The 19,693-nt window shown below is 48.8% G+C and overlaps 1 protein-coding gene across 11 annotated transcripts in view; it reads right to left on the bottom strand.

Moving 5' to 3' along the window:
* NCAM1 (neural cell adhesion molecule 1) overlaps positions 1-19,693 on the bottom strand; it is a 77,950-nt gene that overhangs the window by 36,509 nt on the left and 21,748 nt on the right. For all 11 annotated transcript variants that reach the window (XM_065855587.2, XM_071798791.1, XM_065855581.2 and 8 more), the window contains exons 2-8: positions 6,503-6,577; positions 5,657-5,875; positions 4,785-4,928; positions 4,250-4,387; positions 3,680-3,797; positions 2,431-2,600; positions 1,435-1,577 (exon numbers count right to left, since the gene is read on the bottom strand). In XM_065855587.2, coding sequence (XP_065711659.1) covers positions 1,435-1,577; positions 2,431-2,600; positions 3,680-3,797; positions 4,250-4,387; positions 4,785-4,928; positions 5,657-5,875; positions 6,503-6,577 — 1,007 coding nt within the window. The remainder of the gene's footprint in view (positions 1-1,434; positions 1,578-2,430; positions 2,601-3,679; positions 3,798-4,249; positions 4,388-4,784; positions 4,929-5,656; positions 5,876-6,502; positions 6,578-19,693) is intronic.

Raw genomic sequence — 19,693 nt, 5'->3', positions numbered from 1 at the left:
CATCAAACAGGATGTATGAGTCTCAAAAATGGTTAGCAGTTTTGCCACTGAGGTCTTGTTAGTTTAACTGGGCTGGACCTATGGGACTCTGCAAACAGGCCCTCCTACCGACTCGTACCTGATTCAGTCATATTTAGGTTCTTACACTTCTCCCTGTCAAAGACCATGAACAACCTTCTCTTGTCAAAACACGTGCCCCAGTCAAGCTGTAGGAAGAGTCCAAGCCAATAGCTTTTGAAGGTAATGGAGATCTTCCTCTAAACACTGCAGGGATTTACGCTAGCCCTAGGATCCAAAGGACATGAAGAAAGAATTAGGGCTCGAAAGCTCTGGCACCCTGCTTGATCAGCTACACGTTAGCAGCCTGGTGGAGAGCCAATGTCATGAAGCTCATCTGGAAAGTTGTGGTGCAGAATGGCAGCTGTATGGGTGACGACAGCGGACACCTCTGTGGCTTTCATAGCCTACCAACTGCTGCCTTCACCTCGCTCAGAACCCCAGCGTGCCCAGGTTAGCTGAGCCTTGAAGCATCCTGCCATTAAACGATGATTAATAAGCAACAACTCCTTCCTCCAACTCTTGCCCAGGCTTTCTTTGGCTCTAAACTATGCCTCCTTACGCAACTGTTATGAAATGGCTACAGTAATACACCACATCCTAATTTTGTCCAGTTATGGAGAATTGTGGGCAATAAAACCCACAAACCTAAACAACCAAAACCCAACCAAAACAACAACTCCCTCCCCCCCAACACAGTCTTTTTTAAAAGAAAAACTGCTAATTATTTTTGCTTTTTGAGAACAAAATGGCACTGATGTGATCAACAGAACAGGTGAACACAAAGGCAGCCAGGCTTTTGTGCTTCGGGTACATGCAGCAATAGAACACAGTGCAGAAGGGCGAGAAGGAATTAACAGGCTCTTTTTGGTCTACTGCATCTTTGAGAAATAACACCCAACACCTCTCTACCTGCCACCGTCCCAGACCACATCACCGTGACAGCACGCACAGCGCTGGAATCGGGGTGCTCATTCCCACCTCTCAGCTTGGAAACAGGAGGGGATAAACCCTTCCACAAGCTTCCTGCAGCTGCAGGTCCCTTTGGAAACTTCTCCCAGTAGGGTCCAGGACCTACTGCTTTTCAAGTTAATTCAACTCAGAGCGATACCGGCAGGAATTGAAAAGTATATCCTCAGTTGTTATAAACTGAGATGGCTCTTTGTGCAGGACACCTATGGCATCGCTTCAGCTGCGGAGCTGAGCCTTTAGGAGACAGTGCAGGATTGCACGTGCTCCCAGCGCAGAGCGGGGAGCCCCCGCGATTCCCGTGCGCGTCTGCGCAGGGCTGTGGTGCATTCCGGATCAGCACAGGCAGGCAGACACAAGCTGCACCGAGCCCAGCGAACGAGACCGTGATTTCGGGAAGGGTTATACCTTCTCTTCACTGCTGATGTTCCGCGTGGAAGTTCTCCAAGTGATGGAAGGGATTGGGTCCCCCGATGCCTCGCAGGTCAGTGTAATCTGATCCTCCAGCTCCATGGCTGTTTTATTTTCCACATAGGTGATTTTGGGTTTTGCTGAAAAGAAAAAGCAACCTTCATTCAGTGGGTGCCTGTGAACACCGATGTTTGAAACAAGCAACGCTGGGGAAGAAAGGCTCTCCAACCAGCACCCGTTTACTGCCACGTAGGGAAGGGAGCAGAGTGCCCTCTGACCAGAGAGTCCCTCCTTGCACAACCAGGAGACCTTTTCTACACATGCTTACAGCTGAGGTTTGTAAGGGAGGACCAGAAGAGGGTGCATCTGAAGCAGAACCCCCATTCAACAGCATACAAATGATCAGTCCCTGCGATGAGCAGCCAAGTCTTTCACCTCCCTGTCTACTTTCTCTGCCACAAATGAGCCTTTGGATAAGCAGCTTTGTCAAGCGGCTGCAGAGGGATGGGACAGGCAGAATTATATTCCTGAACACTCCCAGATTCAGGGCAGGTAGGAAAGCTGCTGATTCACTCCTGCAAGCTTCAGGTCATTCACACGGAGGTGGGGTGGAGCCCACCTCCCTGTCCAGGTTATAAAAGTGTCACTGAAGTGCTAAAGCCCTTTTCATAGCAGCTTTGGTTGGATTAGGATCCAGCCCTCTGGGCCTGGAAGACATTTCGAGCAGCATGTGAATCTCACACCGTCTCCTGCACAGGACTGAATTTCTTCCAGCAGAGAGGAAGCGGAGTGGAGCTGGCGTCTGTTGCAGACACAGAATCTGTTTTGCCTGGCATGATGGTAGAGGTGCACAGCATTCATCGGGAAAGAAGCAGCTCTGGCTAAGCCACATCACGCATTAACTGGGACAAGCAGGTTACTTCCAGCTTACACTAGGGAGCTACACCAACAGCCAACTGGATTGGAAAGGGGGGAAGGCGAGAGCATGTTTACCAAAGACTTTGAGATGGATGGTGGCATCCTGCTCGCCAGCCTTGTTCTCAGCGATGCAGATGTATTCTGCTTCATCACTCTTATCCACCTTCTTGATGACGAGCTCAGACCCATCGTAGTTAAAACTGTATTTGTCTTCATCCTCCTCCTGTTCTATGGGCTCTCCATCCCTGCGGGCACAAAGCACACCGGCTGTGTCGGGGAGGAGAAGCAATCAAAAGCTGCTTGGTTTAGGCTGGTTGTTACTGCTAGAACTGCATTACTAGTCTGGAACTCCTCAGGTTGAGAGCGACCACCACCTTTTCCGTTCCCTCTGGGCTCCAAATCTGACATTTCAATTTATTCCTGATCCCTCCTGCCTTAGGGCTCTTGGCAGCTGAACCTTTCACCTCCTGACACACATCACAGCCTATACGCAAGAGCTATAGGCACCACTGAAGGCAGCTTACGTCCTTGCGTGTCAAGGCAGTATTCCAAGTTGTCATCAGCTGTTCCAACACTACAACTTGTCCTCGTAACGGTCACCAAAGGCTGCACAATTCCAGGAACAGTGCACCTGAAGTCTGCATTGCCACCTGACAGTGAGACTTACACCTGGTGAAATGAAGAGAAAGCCTTCAGGTGCAGATGTCCTGGTGCAAAAGCAACCTACAGCATCCACTTCTGCCCAAGTTTCCTCACCAGAGCAACAGGCGATACCACACTGACCCGCAGGACAGGTCTGGTCAGCACAAAGCTCCAGCTCTATTTACACCTTGACAAAGGATGCCATGGGACAGGGGGAAAAATGCTATTGTTACTGTTATTCTTGATTTTAAGGAAGCTGTATTGAATTTGCCTGGGATAGAGTTAATTTCCTTTATAACAGCTCGCACGGTGCTATGTTTTGGGCTTGTGACCAAAACAGGGTTGATAACACAATGATGCTTTAGCTTGCATTACAGCTTCTGCTTTATCTATTAAACCGTCTTTATTTCAACTGATGAGTTTTTGGGTTTTACTCTTCTGATTCTCTTCCCCATCCCACTCGGGGGGCAGGTAGCGAGTGTGGTGTTTTAGCCACCCACCGGGGTTATCGCTCAACAGAAGCTAACTGCGATCTGGTTTTGAGGCCATTCTCCCTCCTGCAAGAAACATCAATTTATCTCATTCCAGTTAAAATGATGCTTTTCCTCCAGCCTGGTTTTCCAGGCCTCGGTGGAAACATCCATGCTCACACACAATCGGGACACGGAACACAGCATCTTACTTTGTCCACGTCACGGTTGGCTCAGGAAAGCCATCGGCATCGCACGCTAAGGTGACAGACTGGCTGAGGTTGGCAGTGGCATTCATGGTGCTCTGCCTGGCACGCACCGAAGGAGGCACTGGAAGAGAAGAAATCCACAACCCAGTTAGAAAGGACAGAGGACGCGAGCACGAGTGAGCCCTGGAAGGCTCCCTGTACATCTCTGCAATGCACGCTGGTAACTCAAACCCTTATGCCATCACCTGCAGGTTTCAACCCCAGGTCTGACGCAGGAGCCCTCCAGAGCAACCAGCACAGGGAGGGACGGGCAGGGCGTGGGGAGATGCACAGAAAATCAGTATTGTGGACAAAACCACTTGCGAGTCCAAACAAGATCAATACCTCGCTCTAAGTCACGAGACACTTAAGGTTTCTCTTGACATAGGTAAACAGTCGATTTCATGGACGTTTTTGTTCGATACAGCAGAAAAAGATTAGTAAGCTAATGGCAAATTGTGGCTGTGAAGCTGAAGCACCATTTCCAGGTGCTGCACGCGCTGCCCCACAGCAGCGCCACTCTAAGCCGCTCACCGTTCACGATGACCTGAATGTCTTTGAAGTTGATCTCCCCGCGAGCCAGGATGCGCCCCTCGCAGCGGTACGTCCCTTCGTCCGTTTTCTTGATTCCCCGGATCTGCAGGTAGTTGTTGGACAGGACTATAAATCGAACTAGAAAAGACAAAAGGAAGGTTCATCCAAGGATCCCCAGGAACGGCCACCGCAGGTAACAGGTACTTCTCTCCTTGTCATTTCTGGGTTGAGACAAGGCTCGGCGTAACAAAATTTCCTTCCCCTCATTTGATGGAGATGCTGCTGTAACTGAGTCAAAGCCTGGTGGCCATGTCTGTGGGAACATTACTGTCCTGCCGTGGCCAAACCACAGCACCTCAAATAACTACGTTCACATCCTAAGACCTAGTGTTAGGTACAAATTGCTTCTCTCCTCCCTTGTGATCACCACCGTTTTGTTCTCCTCAACCCCCTGCATGAGCCTTATCTGAGCCCTGATGGGAGATGGACATTTGACCCCCGAATGGTCAACACCAAGACACCTCTTGTGCCTTACCATCTTTCTTTAGGATAACGTCCCTGCCTTTGTGCTTCCAGATGATCGTAGGAGGCAGTGAGCTGACCACATCGCACACAATCACGGCATCGTCTCCTTCCTTGAATTCCTGAGGAGTGGGAGCGTTCTTGAACATCAGCTTTTCTGCAAACAAGGGAATGAGAGTCACTGCAGCTTTCTCGGGGCACCTCGAGCCGTGCTCCTTGAGCCCGAGGAAGGCAAAGAAGCCCCGAAGGACGTGTCCTCTAGAGCCCCTCGTGTTCCCGAGGGGAGGACGCAGGTGTGCCTGGGTCAGTGCACCGCACCACAGAAACCCCATTTTCCAGCCCTGCCTCCCCAGCTCCCAGTGACCAAGCCAACCCCCGCCCGGCTCACTGACTGCCCATACTGCCAAGAGAAAACGGGAACTTGGGGCTGCTCAGCTTCCCAGAAGGAAGGGGAGGAGCTGCTGGCGTGGCTCTGCTGGACAACATGTCGATGGCTTATTATAACCCTTCTGAACGTGCAATCCTCCTTACTGAACAGTAGTCTTATCTCACAGCATGTCCATCATCCACAAGAGTTGCTCTCTCTGCTTACTCCTCCCAGACATTTACGATGCGCTGGAGTCTTCTCCTTCTACCCCTTGGTCTGTCTTTCAGAAGAATTTAAGCACTAGATGTGCTGGCAATGCCCGGTCAGGCCAAGGTCCCAGTTCCCACCTTCCCCTCAAAGCAAGAAAGGAGAAGGCTGCATCTCCTTAGCATCCTCTTTCTTTTCACCCTCCTTTTTCCCCTTTAGAACCGGCCTTTTCTGGGAACGGCTTCCTCCCTAATCTTGCCTCATACATGCACAAGGTGGAACAGAAAACAGCCTCAGGGACGCTCTCTTACGGAAAATCTTCACGTTGACGGTGGCCTCAGAGTCTCCCTCCTCCGCGCTGCTGACAATGCATTTATAGATGCCAGCATCATCGATGTTGGCGTTGTAGATGGTGAGAGTGGAGGAGAAGTCATCATTTCGCACCACTGAGATTCGCTGTTGGTTCGGCGTCAGCTTCTCACCGTTAGGGGAAAACCAGGAGATGTCTTTGTATTTGGCCTCCCCTGCCACTGGGGACAAGAAAAGAAAACAGCGTAAATTCAAATGAGTGCCCCGAAAAAGTTGCACAGAGGGAATTAAATACAAGCAGTAGCGCTATGCAGGAGACTGACCCAGGGAAAGGGCTTCTGGTACCTGAGAAGCAAGCAGACAGGAAACAGTGCCACCAGAAATGCAGGTTTCTAGCAGCATTAAAATCCTTAGTAGCAGAGGTAGCAGCTCTCAAGTCACCCAGCACTCCCATCACTGCTGTTAGCAGCTGATTGCAGAAATGATTTGGAAGAACAACAGGCTTAATTCTAAACTCAGATCAAAGACTCGTGGCATGATGCGCGGTGCCATTGCTGTGCCTATTGCTCAAGCTTAGAGACAACACTTCAGTACCTGCTTTTTCATTTTAACACCTGTTTATCCGGAGCTGCTTTCTGTCGTCAGCTCTTAAGGGAAAACACATTTATTGTTTCCAGTAAACAGCTCGTGTTGCCTTTGCTGCTCAGTCTTATAAACCACAGGGGTATATAAGACAGAAAGAGGAGGTCTTGAGCTAGACCTGGCACTGGCGTTTCTATCCCAGAGTTAGCACACAGATCGAGCTTCCCAGCAAACCGAGACAACTGGTGCCATAAGCCACCACTCACCTTGACATAGGAAGAACTTGGACTCTCCAACACTGATCTCCCCCTGGCTTGGAACAATGTCCACTTGTAGCGAGGCTGGAAAAGAAAGGAGCACACAGAACATGGTCAGGCTATCGTGGTCTTCAACAGAAAAAGCTTTGCCAGCCTTCCAGTCCCCATGACTGACAGTGTGAGTGTTCTACACCAACACAGAGCTACACGTTGATCCTACTGCCAAGGTGACAGAAGTGGGGGATCCTTAGCAGCGGCTTCCAAAATGCTATCCAGTACTTTGATTACCCTCTAAACACAGAGGGCTCCTATAGCAACCCATCCATCTTATCAGGAGCACTCCCACAGAGCCTTACAGAATTATCCGTGCATCTGTCCCAACCCCTTTGTAACTTAGGACGTTAAGGTCACATGAAGTATCTCGACAGGCACCAACACCGTTTTCCTCCAAGCGCAGAGCCACCCTGAGCCGTGGTTTCCGTGCTGCCGTCCCTCCCTGTCCCCGTAGCAGCACCACCACCTGCCAGCTGGACACGTGCAGGGCAGAATCCCACATCACCTGCTCTGCTGGTCCAGCACCCTCAGCAGGGACACTCAGGACGGCTTCTGGAAACCAGGGACCATCTGACAAGACACCTTCCTCTGAATTATTCGCATCGAGCTCATCTGTACCTATTTTACACCGGGGAGAATTCAACCCGAATTGTTTCACCCAACCTTTATCAGCAAAACCATCTGCTGACCTCAAAACCTGGATAAACGGGTTGATCATAACAAGGGACTATGCCTTAAAATGACACAAACAACCGCTCCCTACTTGTTAGACTTTATTGCTTAGTGTACGATCAAGCTAACCAACCCAGAACTGCTACGGATTTTAATCACTACTTAATTGTTATTTTTGCTTGGCAGTTCAGGGAAACTGAGACTATTTTTCCCACTCTTCATTTAATAGAGACTGGGAGCTCATTTGTATTCCACTTCCAACTTGGAGCAATAAAGGCCTTTTTAGCATCACATAATAACTGCATTAAAAGGCCTCTTCATCATCACACAATAACACTTTTTATAGCTCTGCCCTCCCCCATATCTTTTATCTGGTTGCAAAGTTCCCCAGCCCCCAAATAATGCTGAATAACTCCCTACTGATCTGAAAAACTCCGCTAATGCAACTTCCTGTTCATCCGTAGTTAAATATAATTAGTTTTGCATTTCAACAAAAGAAATGAGCTCAAATTAAGGCATAATTTTGGTAAGAGGCAGGGAGGATGTGTCCCTGCTGGGCTAAGGCTGAGGCTAACACAGCAGGCTTTACCTGTTAAGTAAATAACTTGCCACTTAAAGCAGAGGAAAGTGTGTTAATTGCCGGTATTGGTTCCACGTCTGTCTGAATCCAAAGGGGCCAAGCGAAGCGGGGTGCGAAGGAAGCACGGTGAGCTGCAGCCGCCCTTCCCCACGCAGCGGGAAGGGAACGCGCGCTCTGCTGTTCCAGACGCGTCTGGGGCCACGCAAACAGAACGCACTGAACACGCTTCACTGCACACCTGCACCAATGCAAATTTACTGGGGGGTTAAATCCCTCATGGTTCCCTAGGATAAATGCGAGTTCACCCCCCAGCCTTCCTCCCCCATAGAACCATTACTCCTCCAGCCTCCTGCCACTCCGCCGCTGACCCTCGAGGTTCTGATTTGAGCTTCAGGAATAAAGAACGAACTAAATCCTTTTGACTTCACAGCATGAATTGTTATGTGCGGCACGTGCTACATGACAAGTCTGCCATTTCTCTGTGGCTGAAATAAGCGGGCAGGAGCCTACGGCAGGGTGCGCTTGCCCATGCGGAGCAGCCTGCCCCTCTCTCCGCATTCGGCTCCAGCGCAGCCCGCACCCAGCAAACCGGGAGGTGCTGCAACCCGGGCGCTGCTCTCCTCTGGATTCCGTTCCTCTGCAACACGCAACTGAAGCGAAGAGAAAATGCATCGCCTTTTGGCAAACAAAGATATGGACAAAATGAGTTTTAAATGCACAACCCCAGTTTTACTTCTTAAAGGCTGCGCCTTTAATTTCCTTCGCTTCCAGCAATGGTTCCCCAATTGAACTCCGCAGTGCCTACCAAATTCCAGAAATAAACAAAATTGATCAGGAAAAGATATCTACTGGCTCCAGTGCCCACAGGGCGGGATTTGTAAAGCTCGTGAGTTCAGCAGATTATAGTGAAAGCCCTCAGGATTTAATATACAACAAAGGCTTAACAAGACAAAGCCATGCCGCCCGTACACAGTCACTTTATTAAAAATACGCTGACTGCTCAGGAGTAGGAGGCTGGGATTGATCTCAGCTGGGCTGCAGATCCAATTCCTCCCCGTTGCCATGGTAACCGCTCGGTAATTCTGCCATGAATCAGAGGAGGGGATTGGTGGTACCTTGGGGGAATATCAGCACAGGAAGATGCAGAGAGGGAGCAAACAGCAGCTTACTGTAGCGTCACGGTAAAATGCAAAGAGAAAGACGTAACCAAAGCGACATTTGGAGGAGAACCACCTAAAAATGAAACCAAACCGACAAACTAAAGCACACACAAGACCAAACACACACGAGCAAACATACAGCAAAAACCCCAGAAATTATTAAAAGAAAACACACAACAAAAGGGAACACACCACACCAAAAAGCCCCAGAACCACAGACTGGTGGCCCAGGGGCTGTGAGGGAAACGCACAGGAGCAGCCAGAAGCAGCGTGTAAAGCGTGTTGAGCATTGGTGTATCCCAGCTCCTTTGGTTACAGCATCCCTGCCACACGAGGGGAACCGGAGCGCTTCCCAACGCAGCTGGTGTGCAGGAGGATGCTCTGCGCCCCGCTGCTGAACACAGCGCACGCAGGCAGCACAGGGCACGGCCCCTGCCCACCACCCTGTCTCACTTCCAGCTCAGCACGGTGCTCCCAACCACAGGTTTCTGAACGACTGGGACAGCCGTGGCTCTCACAAAAAGCAGGGGGAGCTCTGATTGTGGGCAGCGTGTGCTCCGGCTGCACATCCACACATCCACCTTCCTGCTCCATCTCGGAGACGCCGTGGTTAACGCGGCTCTGTTCTCCGTGCCGCACTCAGGAATCTGCACAGCTTACGCTGGGTGACCTCAACATCTGGCCTCTCTGTTTACATGTTTCTGTAATCTTCTTTGCATCTGGAATACAAGAGCTCCTCTCCACAGCTCCTTCCAGCAGTGACCTGGCACTTCACATTCAAACACAGCATCACTTAATAGGCTCGGCTCCCTCGGTGGCCAAAGAGCGTACTCAGGACTCACACAGCATCGCTGGTTTTGCACGACACAACATTAAAAAAATCCTATTAGTTGCCTGTACCAGTGTCTGCCAAAACCAGACACTTTTCATCTGAAAAATAAGGAACGCACGTCTTCTGCTCAAATTTCTTTATTTACCCCAGAGAGGAGGACACTTCAAAAGCCTTATCAGGCCTGGGTTAAGCCCTGCTTACACAGAGCATAATCAAAGCCAGCCCTAAGAAAACAGGAGGAGGGTATGAAAGATTGCATACCATTCGAAGAGAGAGATATCCACTCAAGTCTTGTTAGTGCCAGAGGGCCAGACAGAGTGCAAGTGTAACATGAGCAAAGTCAGCAGTGTTACACCAGGACTCGATTTGGCTTACACCCAATGAAGTCCAGAGATGCACATCTGTAATCTTTTCTGGATGCACTGCAGTGCTCTTGCTGTATGGGATGTGCTGTGTCAGCATCTACTTTATAAACTTGTAGTCTCTAGGATTTGTAGCTTGGCTATAAAAATTCACCCTGGCAGAATCTTGGCACACAAGTGGTTTGGACCTACACTGTGGGGGAAGTCAACTAAACCCACGTCATGTTAACAGCGGAAACTTCACACGGTAGAGTGAGAGTGTCTATGGAGCGTGTTCCTTGCTGAAACGCACAGGGGCGGCCAGAAGCAGCGTGTAAAGCGTGCTAAGCATCGGTGCATCGCAGCTCCTTCGGTTACAGCATCCCTGCCACACGAGGGGAACCGGAGCGCTTTCCGACGAGAGCAGAGCCAGCCCAGCGCCCCTGGAAACCCCGACACCGCTCACTCGTACGAGTCCCCGGTGATGGTGAACAAAGCCAGCCCAGCCACCCACACAGCGAGGACAAAGCCCCGGCGCAGGGCAGACGGTCAGTAACTCACCAAATGCCCAGAAACATCTAAACAAACCCAGTGCTTCTGGGAACACCACTGTAATGTGTGAGTAGGCTGTAATAACACCTAAAGTAGTGTGTTAACCGAAGACCTTTTGGAACTACCACATTGACAGAACCTCCAGAGCTTCAGAAAATGGTTGGGACTGCTAGCACCGTTATGACATCTTTCCCTTGGATAAAACCTAAAGCACTAATACAATGGAAACAGAAACCAAAGGATTAAGAAGTGTAATATACTAATACACTGGCCTACTTGCTCCACAAGCGCAGGAGTGAAAATGCCTTCAGGCAAGAGCGAAATGAGCTTGGTTACTGCTGCTGCATTACTATTTTAACTACATAGTTGTCAGACTGATGTCAAATTACAGGCAATAAATTAGCGGCTCTCCTCATTCAGGCACTGCAACATATAGAAGATGAGTAGTTTACACAAGCTCCAAGCAGCTAAAAAAGCGGTGATCCCAGGGAAGAAACAAATAGAATATTCAACCAACCAAACCTGCCCTTGGCCACCTCGGTGTATCCAAATGTCCTACAGCATCAGCTGTGAGCGACAGGATAAACAGAAACCCAATTGCCAGGCGGCAAGAAAACGTTTCATATATCGTCCTCTGGGAAGTCTCCTGGAAACGCAGCGAGAATTCACCATAGCAAACATGAGCAACTTCATTCACGAGGAAGGACACGGCACAGCTCTGGGTCGCTTGGGGTCTTTTCCACAGTTATCTCAGCTTTCAAAAACATAGGACGCCTAGTTTGATTTTTACTGGGACAATCCCATTTGTTAAGGGGTTATAGTTAGCATCGCCAGCCAGTTAATTCAGTGAATGCTGATGCTCTTCTCCTTGGGTATCTGCAACCGCTGCCTCCATTCTTGTTGTATTTCTCTTCTGAATCTCTGTAACTCCTAAGTTACGCAAGTCAAAGAACATTTCAGCTGAGCATTTGCTCCTCAGAAACGAAGAGAGCTGGCAGAGTTCCGGACTCGGTCCCTCTCGGTCCCTACAAGCGCGGCAGTCTCGCAATAACATCGGCTTTGGAAACGAGAGAGACATCGGGGTTCTCTTCGCCTGTATTCACTACCAGGCCAAACAGCCTCTTCAGATTCGAATGCCTTCTCTGTGTTGTAACCCCAAATCAGGTGGGATAAAACAGAGCTCTTCATCTCACAGCCCATCATCTCCTGTAAGCCACCCCAGGCCTGTAACGTTGCATGAGAACGGGCAGGCGGAAAATCTCTTACCTTTACTTCATATTTTCAAACTGCCATGAACTCAGATACACACCATCACATCTTATACGAATGCAAATAGCAGGTAACGCTCACCAATTTCAAACAGAACCAGAGACCCATCAAACCTGGCCCGAGAAAAGGGATTTCTACCAGCAGATGACCCCATCTCCAGCATGAACCTTACAACTAGGACTAAGCTGATCTCTTGAAATTAACTGTAACATCAAGACAAAAATGCTTTATTCCCTCAATGAGCACATGATTTCAGGTTTCTATCGCAAAACAGACAAGCTGTGTCACAACAGCAATTTGGGTCAAACCAGCACATTGCAATAGCGGTGTGGAGAACCCGAATTTAACGGCAGGATCATGCCTGGGATGCACTGAATTCCAGTCACCCTTCTGTCGCCCAGAGGCCGTCAGAAGTCAGAAGCTGGTATGGCCAGAGGCTGCTCTAACGGGAACATGGAAGCATCCACACAATGTCACAAATGCAAAGCGTCTTTAGTTAATAACTTTAGTTAAATAACTTTCCTTTCACTACTCTGAGCCCAAATACAGGAAAGAAAAGATGACTTAGGCCAAGGCATAAATATGCATAAAAGTTGGTTACCTTTATTTGTCCAGGACTGCACTTTAACTTACACCTCCTCAGTACATTGGTCTCTGGCTGGAGTTAAATGACTTCAGTCACAGCAGTGGCTTCTGGCATCAAGTGCTCAGCACATATAATTTATATTGCACACATAAAATAGCCCATAAAAAATGAACTCTCTGCTACGGTAGGTTTGATGGAAAGGAAAATAACAGGTGGAGGTTGTAAATTCTGAAAACCTGGCCTAACCCACAGCTAATCACTAAGATTACAAAGAGGCAGCCTTGCATTAAAACCATAAAGGCTTTACAAAATAGGGCTAACTAATCTGTGCAAGAGCCACTGCAGCTCTACCAAAGCCACTGACCAAAATGTAAGCACAAATCTATAACCCTAGCGAAGCAAAATCAGCCTGGTCAAGCCACAATCCTTTTATTTTCATCTTACTTTGCATTTGGCTGCATTCACATTGTTTTGTTCTCTGACTCCTCCAGAACCTCTCGACAGGACCTGAACCATTTGGCCTGTGAAGTTCACTGTCACAGCAATGAGGTCCCCGCGTGTCCTGCACAACCCCAGCAGGCTGTTGTTACTCCCTGCACCACCCCAAGGCTCTTCTGGGATGCGGTATTTGTTTCCATAGCAATGCCAGCTGCTCACCTTCCTCCTCCATTGATTTTGCCCAAGGAACGGCTCTGCCCTGCCTCAACTTTATACCCTCACTAGAATAGAATCAGCAGGAGAAGCGAGTTTGCAAGCATCATCATCACTGCAACCATGTGAGAGGCCTGTGGTTTTCTTAATGAAGCTGGCTTATGGTTTTATTTAGTGGCTGGTGACTCCATCTGAATAAACAACTGACCCAGCCTACGTCCAAACGAGAGCAGTTATCAGATACCTTACAGTTACTGGGGAAAATTCAGCTGGCTCTCAGCAATAATTGCTGGCAGTCTGACGGCAAATCTTGAAATTAGCGGTAATATAACTAAACATCCGACTAGCAATGAATGGAGAATGATTGGCCAACCATTCAGCACAGCGTTATTTGGATGTATAGAAACAAGTTATTTACCTTAAGTCTAAGATACAGCAGAACACCCCAAACCTCCAAGTCTATTCTGATGCTCCCCTATCTCTGCATGTACATCTGAGCCACACACATGTGAATTAACTCTTTACCGCCTCTTACTGGAATCCATCTGATGTCAGCGCAAAACGGACTTCACCGTCTCACAACCTGTGTCTGTTCTCCGGCACTGTGTTCTTCTCTTAGCTTGTCCTGCTGGATCCAACGCAACCGGGGACACTGTACCTCTGTGTCACACACACCTCGCACACGGCAGCTATCAGGGCTGCTCTAGTAGCTTTCCCACATTTTGCCGCTATTTAAAATGTTCGTATGAGAACTTTAGCTTGGAACAACACCCCAAAAGACAGCAGGGAGGGTAGGGCTGGAGGATCAGCTGGAGTGTTCTACTCAAGCTGGTTTCAGCGATACGTGAGGGCAAAAACCTTCGGGCCACCTGAGGATTCCCTGCTCAATACCTTTCCTTCCACGGGCCTTCTGCTTCACGACAAATAATAGCATAGAAAACCCACCACTGTTATACGATACACAGAACAGAAAATGCACAAGACAAATGTCCTCTGAGAATACAAGAGCAACGAAAACATTCTCAAACAAAGACACACACAAAGTAATCCACGTAGACGCTTGCTGAAATAATAAACCGATCATTGTGTTGCCATGATTAAAGATAGAAAAAGATAACATGCCACTAAAAACCCTTTTAGAATGATTGTTACCATTATTAATTGCTCTTTACTATAAGAAGCCCCCAGGGAGCAGCGAGATGTGCAAGTGTCTGAATCTCCCAGATACAACATTCTGCCTGCTGTCAAGAACCAACATTTGTTTTTACAGCACCTCCTGACCTCACCCAGACCCACAGCTCTGCAAAAATCACCAGCAACATGAGTCAAAAATTAACACGGGTCGGTCTCAACACATCCAATTCTTGCATTCATTTCAGAATGAGAAACAGCTGAGCAGCAAGGTGCAAAAACAGCCCTCCAGAGACTGCAGGGATGAAGCTTTCAGAATGATGTCCTACATAAAACCTAAATGGATACAATGAAATTGTCAGAGGTGATCAATAATTCCCATTACCAATCTGCTTTGAAAGCCACAGCAGCCGTCTGTGTGTCCCTCCCTGCAGTAAGGCCAGGTCTTGGGGTCCAAGCACTTCTTGCTTCCCATCCAGAACCTGCCATAGGACCTACATACCCCCATGGATATCTCCAGGGATGGACAAAGAGACACGGGACCTGGCTCATGGAGGGAGCTGGGCGGACAGACAGACAGACAGAAGCAATTACTCCACCACTGAAATGAGGCGAGATAAAGAAAACAAGCATCTTTGTGCGGGAACTACTGTTTCACCACAGTCTACACCCAGCACTGGGAGGCCTTTCGATCTATCACATAAACAATAACCTTTCTAGATCTCAGCTGCAAAGGATGGATGCAAATCTCGCCCAAACGACTGCCTTGCACCACTGTAACACCAGAAAAACCCACGCCGGAGTTCTCTGCTAAGGACCCTACACTAATTGCTACATTCTACACTTAAGTTCTTGTGCTAATTGTTAGAGGTGAAATGAAGAAACACCAAAAACCTTCTCCATGAAGCCACATCTCCCCCGCAAGCCTGCAAAACATCAGTAAGGACCAAACAACAACCTCTTTAGAAAAGGTCTCAGAAACTTACAGCCTATAAAATGCATTTCACATGTGCACCAGAAGTTCTTTCAGCAGAGATCAAAGCAGTTATTGAAACATTTTTATTCCAAGGGAAAAAAAAAATATCTACTTGGTTTATTTGTTTGAACGAACAGTAAAAGGTAAATCAAGTACCTAGCTTGCATTCTGAAACAAACACACACGACCTCCGCTGGCAGTGTGGAATTCACCCCTACAGCCCCCGCGCGGCTGAACCGCAGCGTGCGGCGCCGCGGCCGCCAGAGGGAGCGGCTCAGCCGAGCTGGGCGGGAGCTGCGAAGCACACGGAGCAGACCCGGGCTGCAGGAGAAAACCCCGACAGGTTCCACTTAAATTTGAGAAGAAACTTGTTCCTGGTGAGGGTGTCAGAGCCTGGCCCAGGCTGCCCAGGGAGGTTGTGGAGTCTCCTTCTCTGCAGACATTCAAACCCGCCTGGACCCCTTCCTGTGGAACCTCAGCTGGGTGTTCCTGCTCCATGGGGGATTGCACTGGGTGAGCTTTCCAGGGCCCTTCAACCCCTTTCTGTGATTCTTTAGTGCCAACAAATGCAGAGAACTGAACATTCCCCTGTTCATCCTGTTACCAAGATGGTACTAAAACCAAAGACGAACCAACCGCAATCCACCACAATAACACGTGCTAGAGGTGGCTGCTTCCTCCTACAATAAACATCTCTCACCCCTCAGGTCTGCTGTTGCAGCTCCATGATGCACTCTTTGGAGCTCACACGTAACACTAATCAAACGTGCCTGGATTGTCTGTTCTGAACGGCCCCCAAGCACCGGAATGCACGTCCTGTTACAAGCCAGAGGACGACGTGAGCTCCGCAAACCCTACTGAATCAAGAAGGACCATAGTAACATTTGCCTCAAGAGCATGGAATGTTACATGCTCCAAATCAATAGATCAGAATTCAACTTGGCAAAAGCTATTGCAGAAATGGCCACGCCAGCAGTGCAGATCGAGAAAGAATCCCATGGACAGAAAACCGTGTATTCAGGTCCCTCATCCCGTGCCCACCAAGCTCATGAAATAATCCTTTGTCACTGCCCAGGAAAACTAGGACTCAGGCCAATTTCCTGGATTACACCTAGAAACATTATATATAGATTTATTTTTCCCTCCTGAATCCATAGATTTTAAGGTCAGAAAGGACCACAATGCCCATCTCCTCCTTTGAAGGATCCAAGGAGGAAGAAAAGCGGAATCTGTCAGGAATGGCTCAGTTCAGCCACATTATTCATTGTTCAGCGTACAAAGGCCCAGTAATTTGGTTCCCAGGCTGCATCAGTGATTACCTGGGGACTTCTGAGCCGAGGTGGGGGGGAACAAAGAAAACACACAAAACAAACCAACCAACCACATAAAACCAACGACACCCCCCCAACCCACATCGCAAATCGAAAGCTGCACAATCCCTCGGTTATGAGAACGAGCAAACGCTGCATCTGAGAGGGGAATGCTTAATATCGGGTTCGCAAATGGCTGCTTCTCCTTTCCAGCACTGCCCCTTCTTCGTGTGTTGATGGTGCCTCAGCCAACAGTTTCTCAAGCACATCCCCGATTCCTTCGGACACCGAGTATCACGTCACAAATCACTCCGACAACAGCAGCCTTGCTTCCCTTTCATTTTGCACACAGGAGCCACCTGCTCACAGATCACACCATTCGGATAGTGCACGACAAACCGAAACCGCCCTTATTCCAGTGAACTTGAACATCGCTTCCTCGTGCCATCCGTACCGAACCCAGCGCAGCTGGAGCGGCTCGCTCTCAGCGTTACGAAGGGATATCATTCACAATTATACAATCACGCTTCCAAGTCCTTGCAAACTAGGATCAGAGTTGGTATGACACAGTGCAAGCAAAGACAGTAATGCATTTCCTTAAATATCTGCATGGTGTAAAGCTGTACAGCACTTAAAGCCCATGCAGTTATCACTGGGGTGGACTCCCGGGGTCATTCGGTGTCACTGCCATGCACCCAGCTGCTCTCACCTCTGTGTGCAGCGTTTCAGCCAATCTCACCTGTACATTTCCAGCCAGCACAAGGCCTGGGCTTCTCCTTCTACTGAAAGGACACTGGGACACTGCTCCCGACGTGAGCTGTTGTAGCAGTCACCATTCTGCCCGTTATGCTTCATTTATCTAACGAAACCTTGGATTCTAGACCACACTTTCACTGTGATGAAATGAGCAGGAGCCTAAACAGCAATGAGACAACGTCACCAATGTTCCACTTGAGGAAAGGTACACGGCTGGAATTCCCTTCTGCACTCTGCAATGAGGAAACATGAAGAGTCCCTTCAACTTCCAGGCTGTTTCCAACCATTCCACTCCTTATTCTCTTTTCACTTCTCAACCCATTCCAACCCTGCCCTCTTCTTCTCCAAGAGAAATTATGCTCTCCAAAAGCACCACCTGTTATTTTTCTCATATGTTCACATAACACTTAATACACCAAGATCCTAATCTTCACATAGCATCCATTTCTAAGCAAAAAATCAAAGCTCGGGTGCTTTCAAGTCTGTTACCATCCTGTCTCCTGGGAGTCCAACTCTAAACACATTCCATCCGTTACAGACGCACACTGAGGCATCATCACCGCAGTCAAGGACGAGCGTGCTTTCCACTGTAATTCAGCCAGGGCTTTGGCTCGGTCAGACAACACAAGGTTAACAGCCGCGGAAGGGCAAGGAAGGATCTTACGTCCCCGTTTTCCACTGTCTCAAGATGCCTTCACGTGGAGGGAAGAACTGTGACTGCCATGTGAAAGCAAGGCGAACAAGAGTTTTGAGTTCTTCCTAAAAAAAATCTCATTATTTTATGCCTTAAATTATACCGCTTCATTTGTGAACTCCTGTAAAGGTGGAAAATGTTCCATTAAAGCTCCCACCTGATCTGCTGGGGTATCTCTCATGACCGGGCATTTCAAGAAGTTCAGTAGCAGACAACTAATCTATTCCTTTCATCTGTAGAAACAGGACGGACCCTGTGCTGGGGCCACTGCACCCAGCAGCGCTGGGGTGTAAAGAGAACCATTGCCGCGGGGCTCCCCAGGACTGCGGCCGTGCAACCTACGGCTCATGTTTCAGACAGCATTCGGGGCCTAAATAATGATCCATATTCCTACTAAACACAAGAAAGGGAGAAGAACGATTGCAGCATCTCGCATCCCTCCTTAGACGCTCAGTCCTCATCGTGGAGATGCGGAAAGGGAGGGAGGGGAAACTGGCAGCAGCCAACTGCTGGGCCTCGCCTCCCAATCTGTGCTACACAACTGCTCCTGCCTGCCACTTTGGCATTTTTTTCCCCTACGTGTTTTATTAGAAACAGATGGGGCCCCCGGCTAGTGTATTATCAAGTCCCCCCACACAGCTGCACAACCCTGAAATTGCAGAAATAGCAATCTCCTGAATAAATTTTGCCTGCCGCTAACAACTGCTTTCTTTGCTGTAATGAAGACCATAGTGGGTCTGGAAAGCTTTCTTCCACTCTCAAGAGCCATGGATGGGTTTATTTTGAGCCACAATGTATTTCTGTATTCCACAATGAAATGCTATGTGCATGTGCCAGATGACCCCCCGCTCCCCAGCAGCCACAGGCAGATAGTACAGACTGCAAGAAGCACGAAGACAATGCGGACCAGACAAGTGAAGCGATAAATACCAAGTTCAAGTTGTGGGCAAGCTGCCTTCTGAATATGAGGTAGGTTTCAGTCTGACCAAAATCTAAAGGCTTAACATTAGGTGAAGAAATCCCTCATCGTCTCTTCCCCATCCTACATAATAAACCAGGAAACTGATGACACTTTATTCAAACAAATTTGGCCCATGTGCTTCCATGAGTGCACAAGCAACTATCCAAGAGTTATGGTTCACGTTTAGCAGTTCACTCATGTCAGTAGCCACAAAACGCTTGCCAGAAAGGAACCTCAAAGGAAGAGCTTAGCACGGCCCTGTAAAACCGCCTGCCCAACCTCAATAAGGCTTCAGCAAACCCTCTTAGCCAAGCGCGCTCTGCTGCCCTGGGCACTAACAAGCCACCAGCAACCGAACCTCCTACGAACGCCTGATTGTCCCCGCAGATTCGCAGATTGCAACCTTGCAGTTGCACAAAGCCTCCAGTTCAACGTACGGGTTCTCTTTTCCCAGCCTGCGTTCTCAGAGCTATTTATGATTACTTATTCAGCATGGGGATTGCAAGCCTCTGTACAGATGACACACGCTGAAAGCCATCCTAAAGGGTGAACGATCTGAAATAGGAACAGATGCAGCTGGCTCCTCTGCCGTGACGGAGCGGCCCCGGGGCATAGGCGGGAGCAGAAGCCGACTTTCAAACAACGGCCATGGTGCTTTACACACTCATCTGAGAG

This window comes from Patagioenas fasciata, chromosome 24 (genome assembly GCF_037038585.1).
Source record: "Patagioenas fasciata isolate bPatFas1 chromosome 24, bPatFas1.hap1, whole genome shotgun sequence".
NCBI lineage: Eukaryota > Metazoa > Chordata > Aves > Columbiformes > Columbidae > Patagioenas > Patagioenas fasciata.
This window is presented reverse-complemented; position numbering and strand designations above follow the sequence as displayed.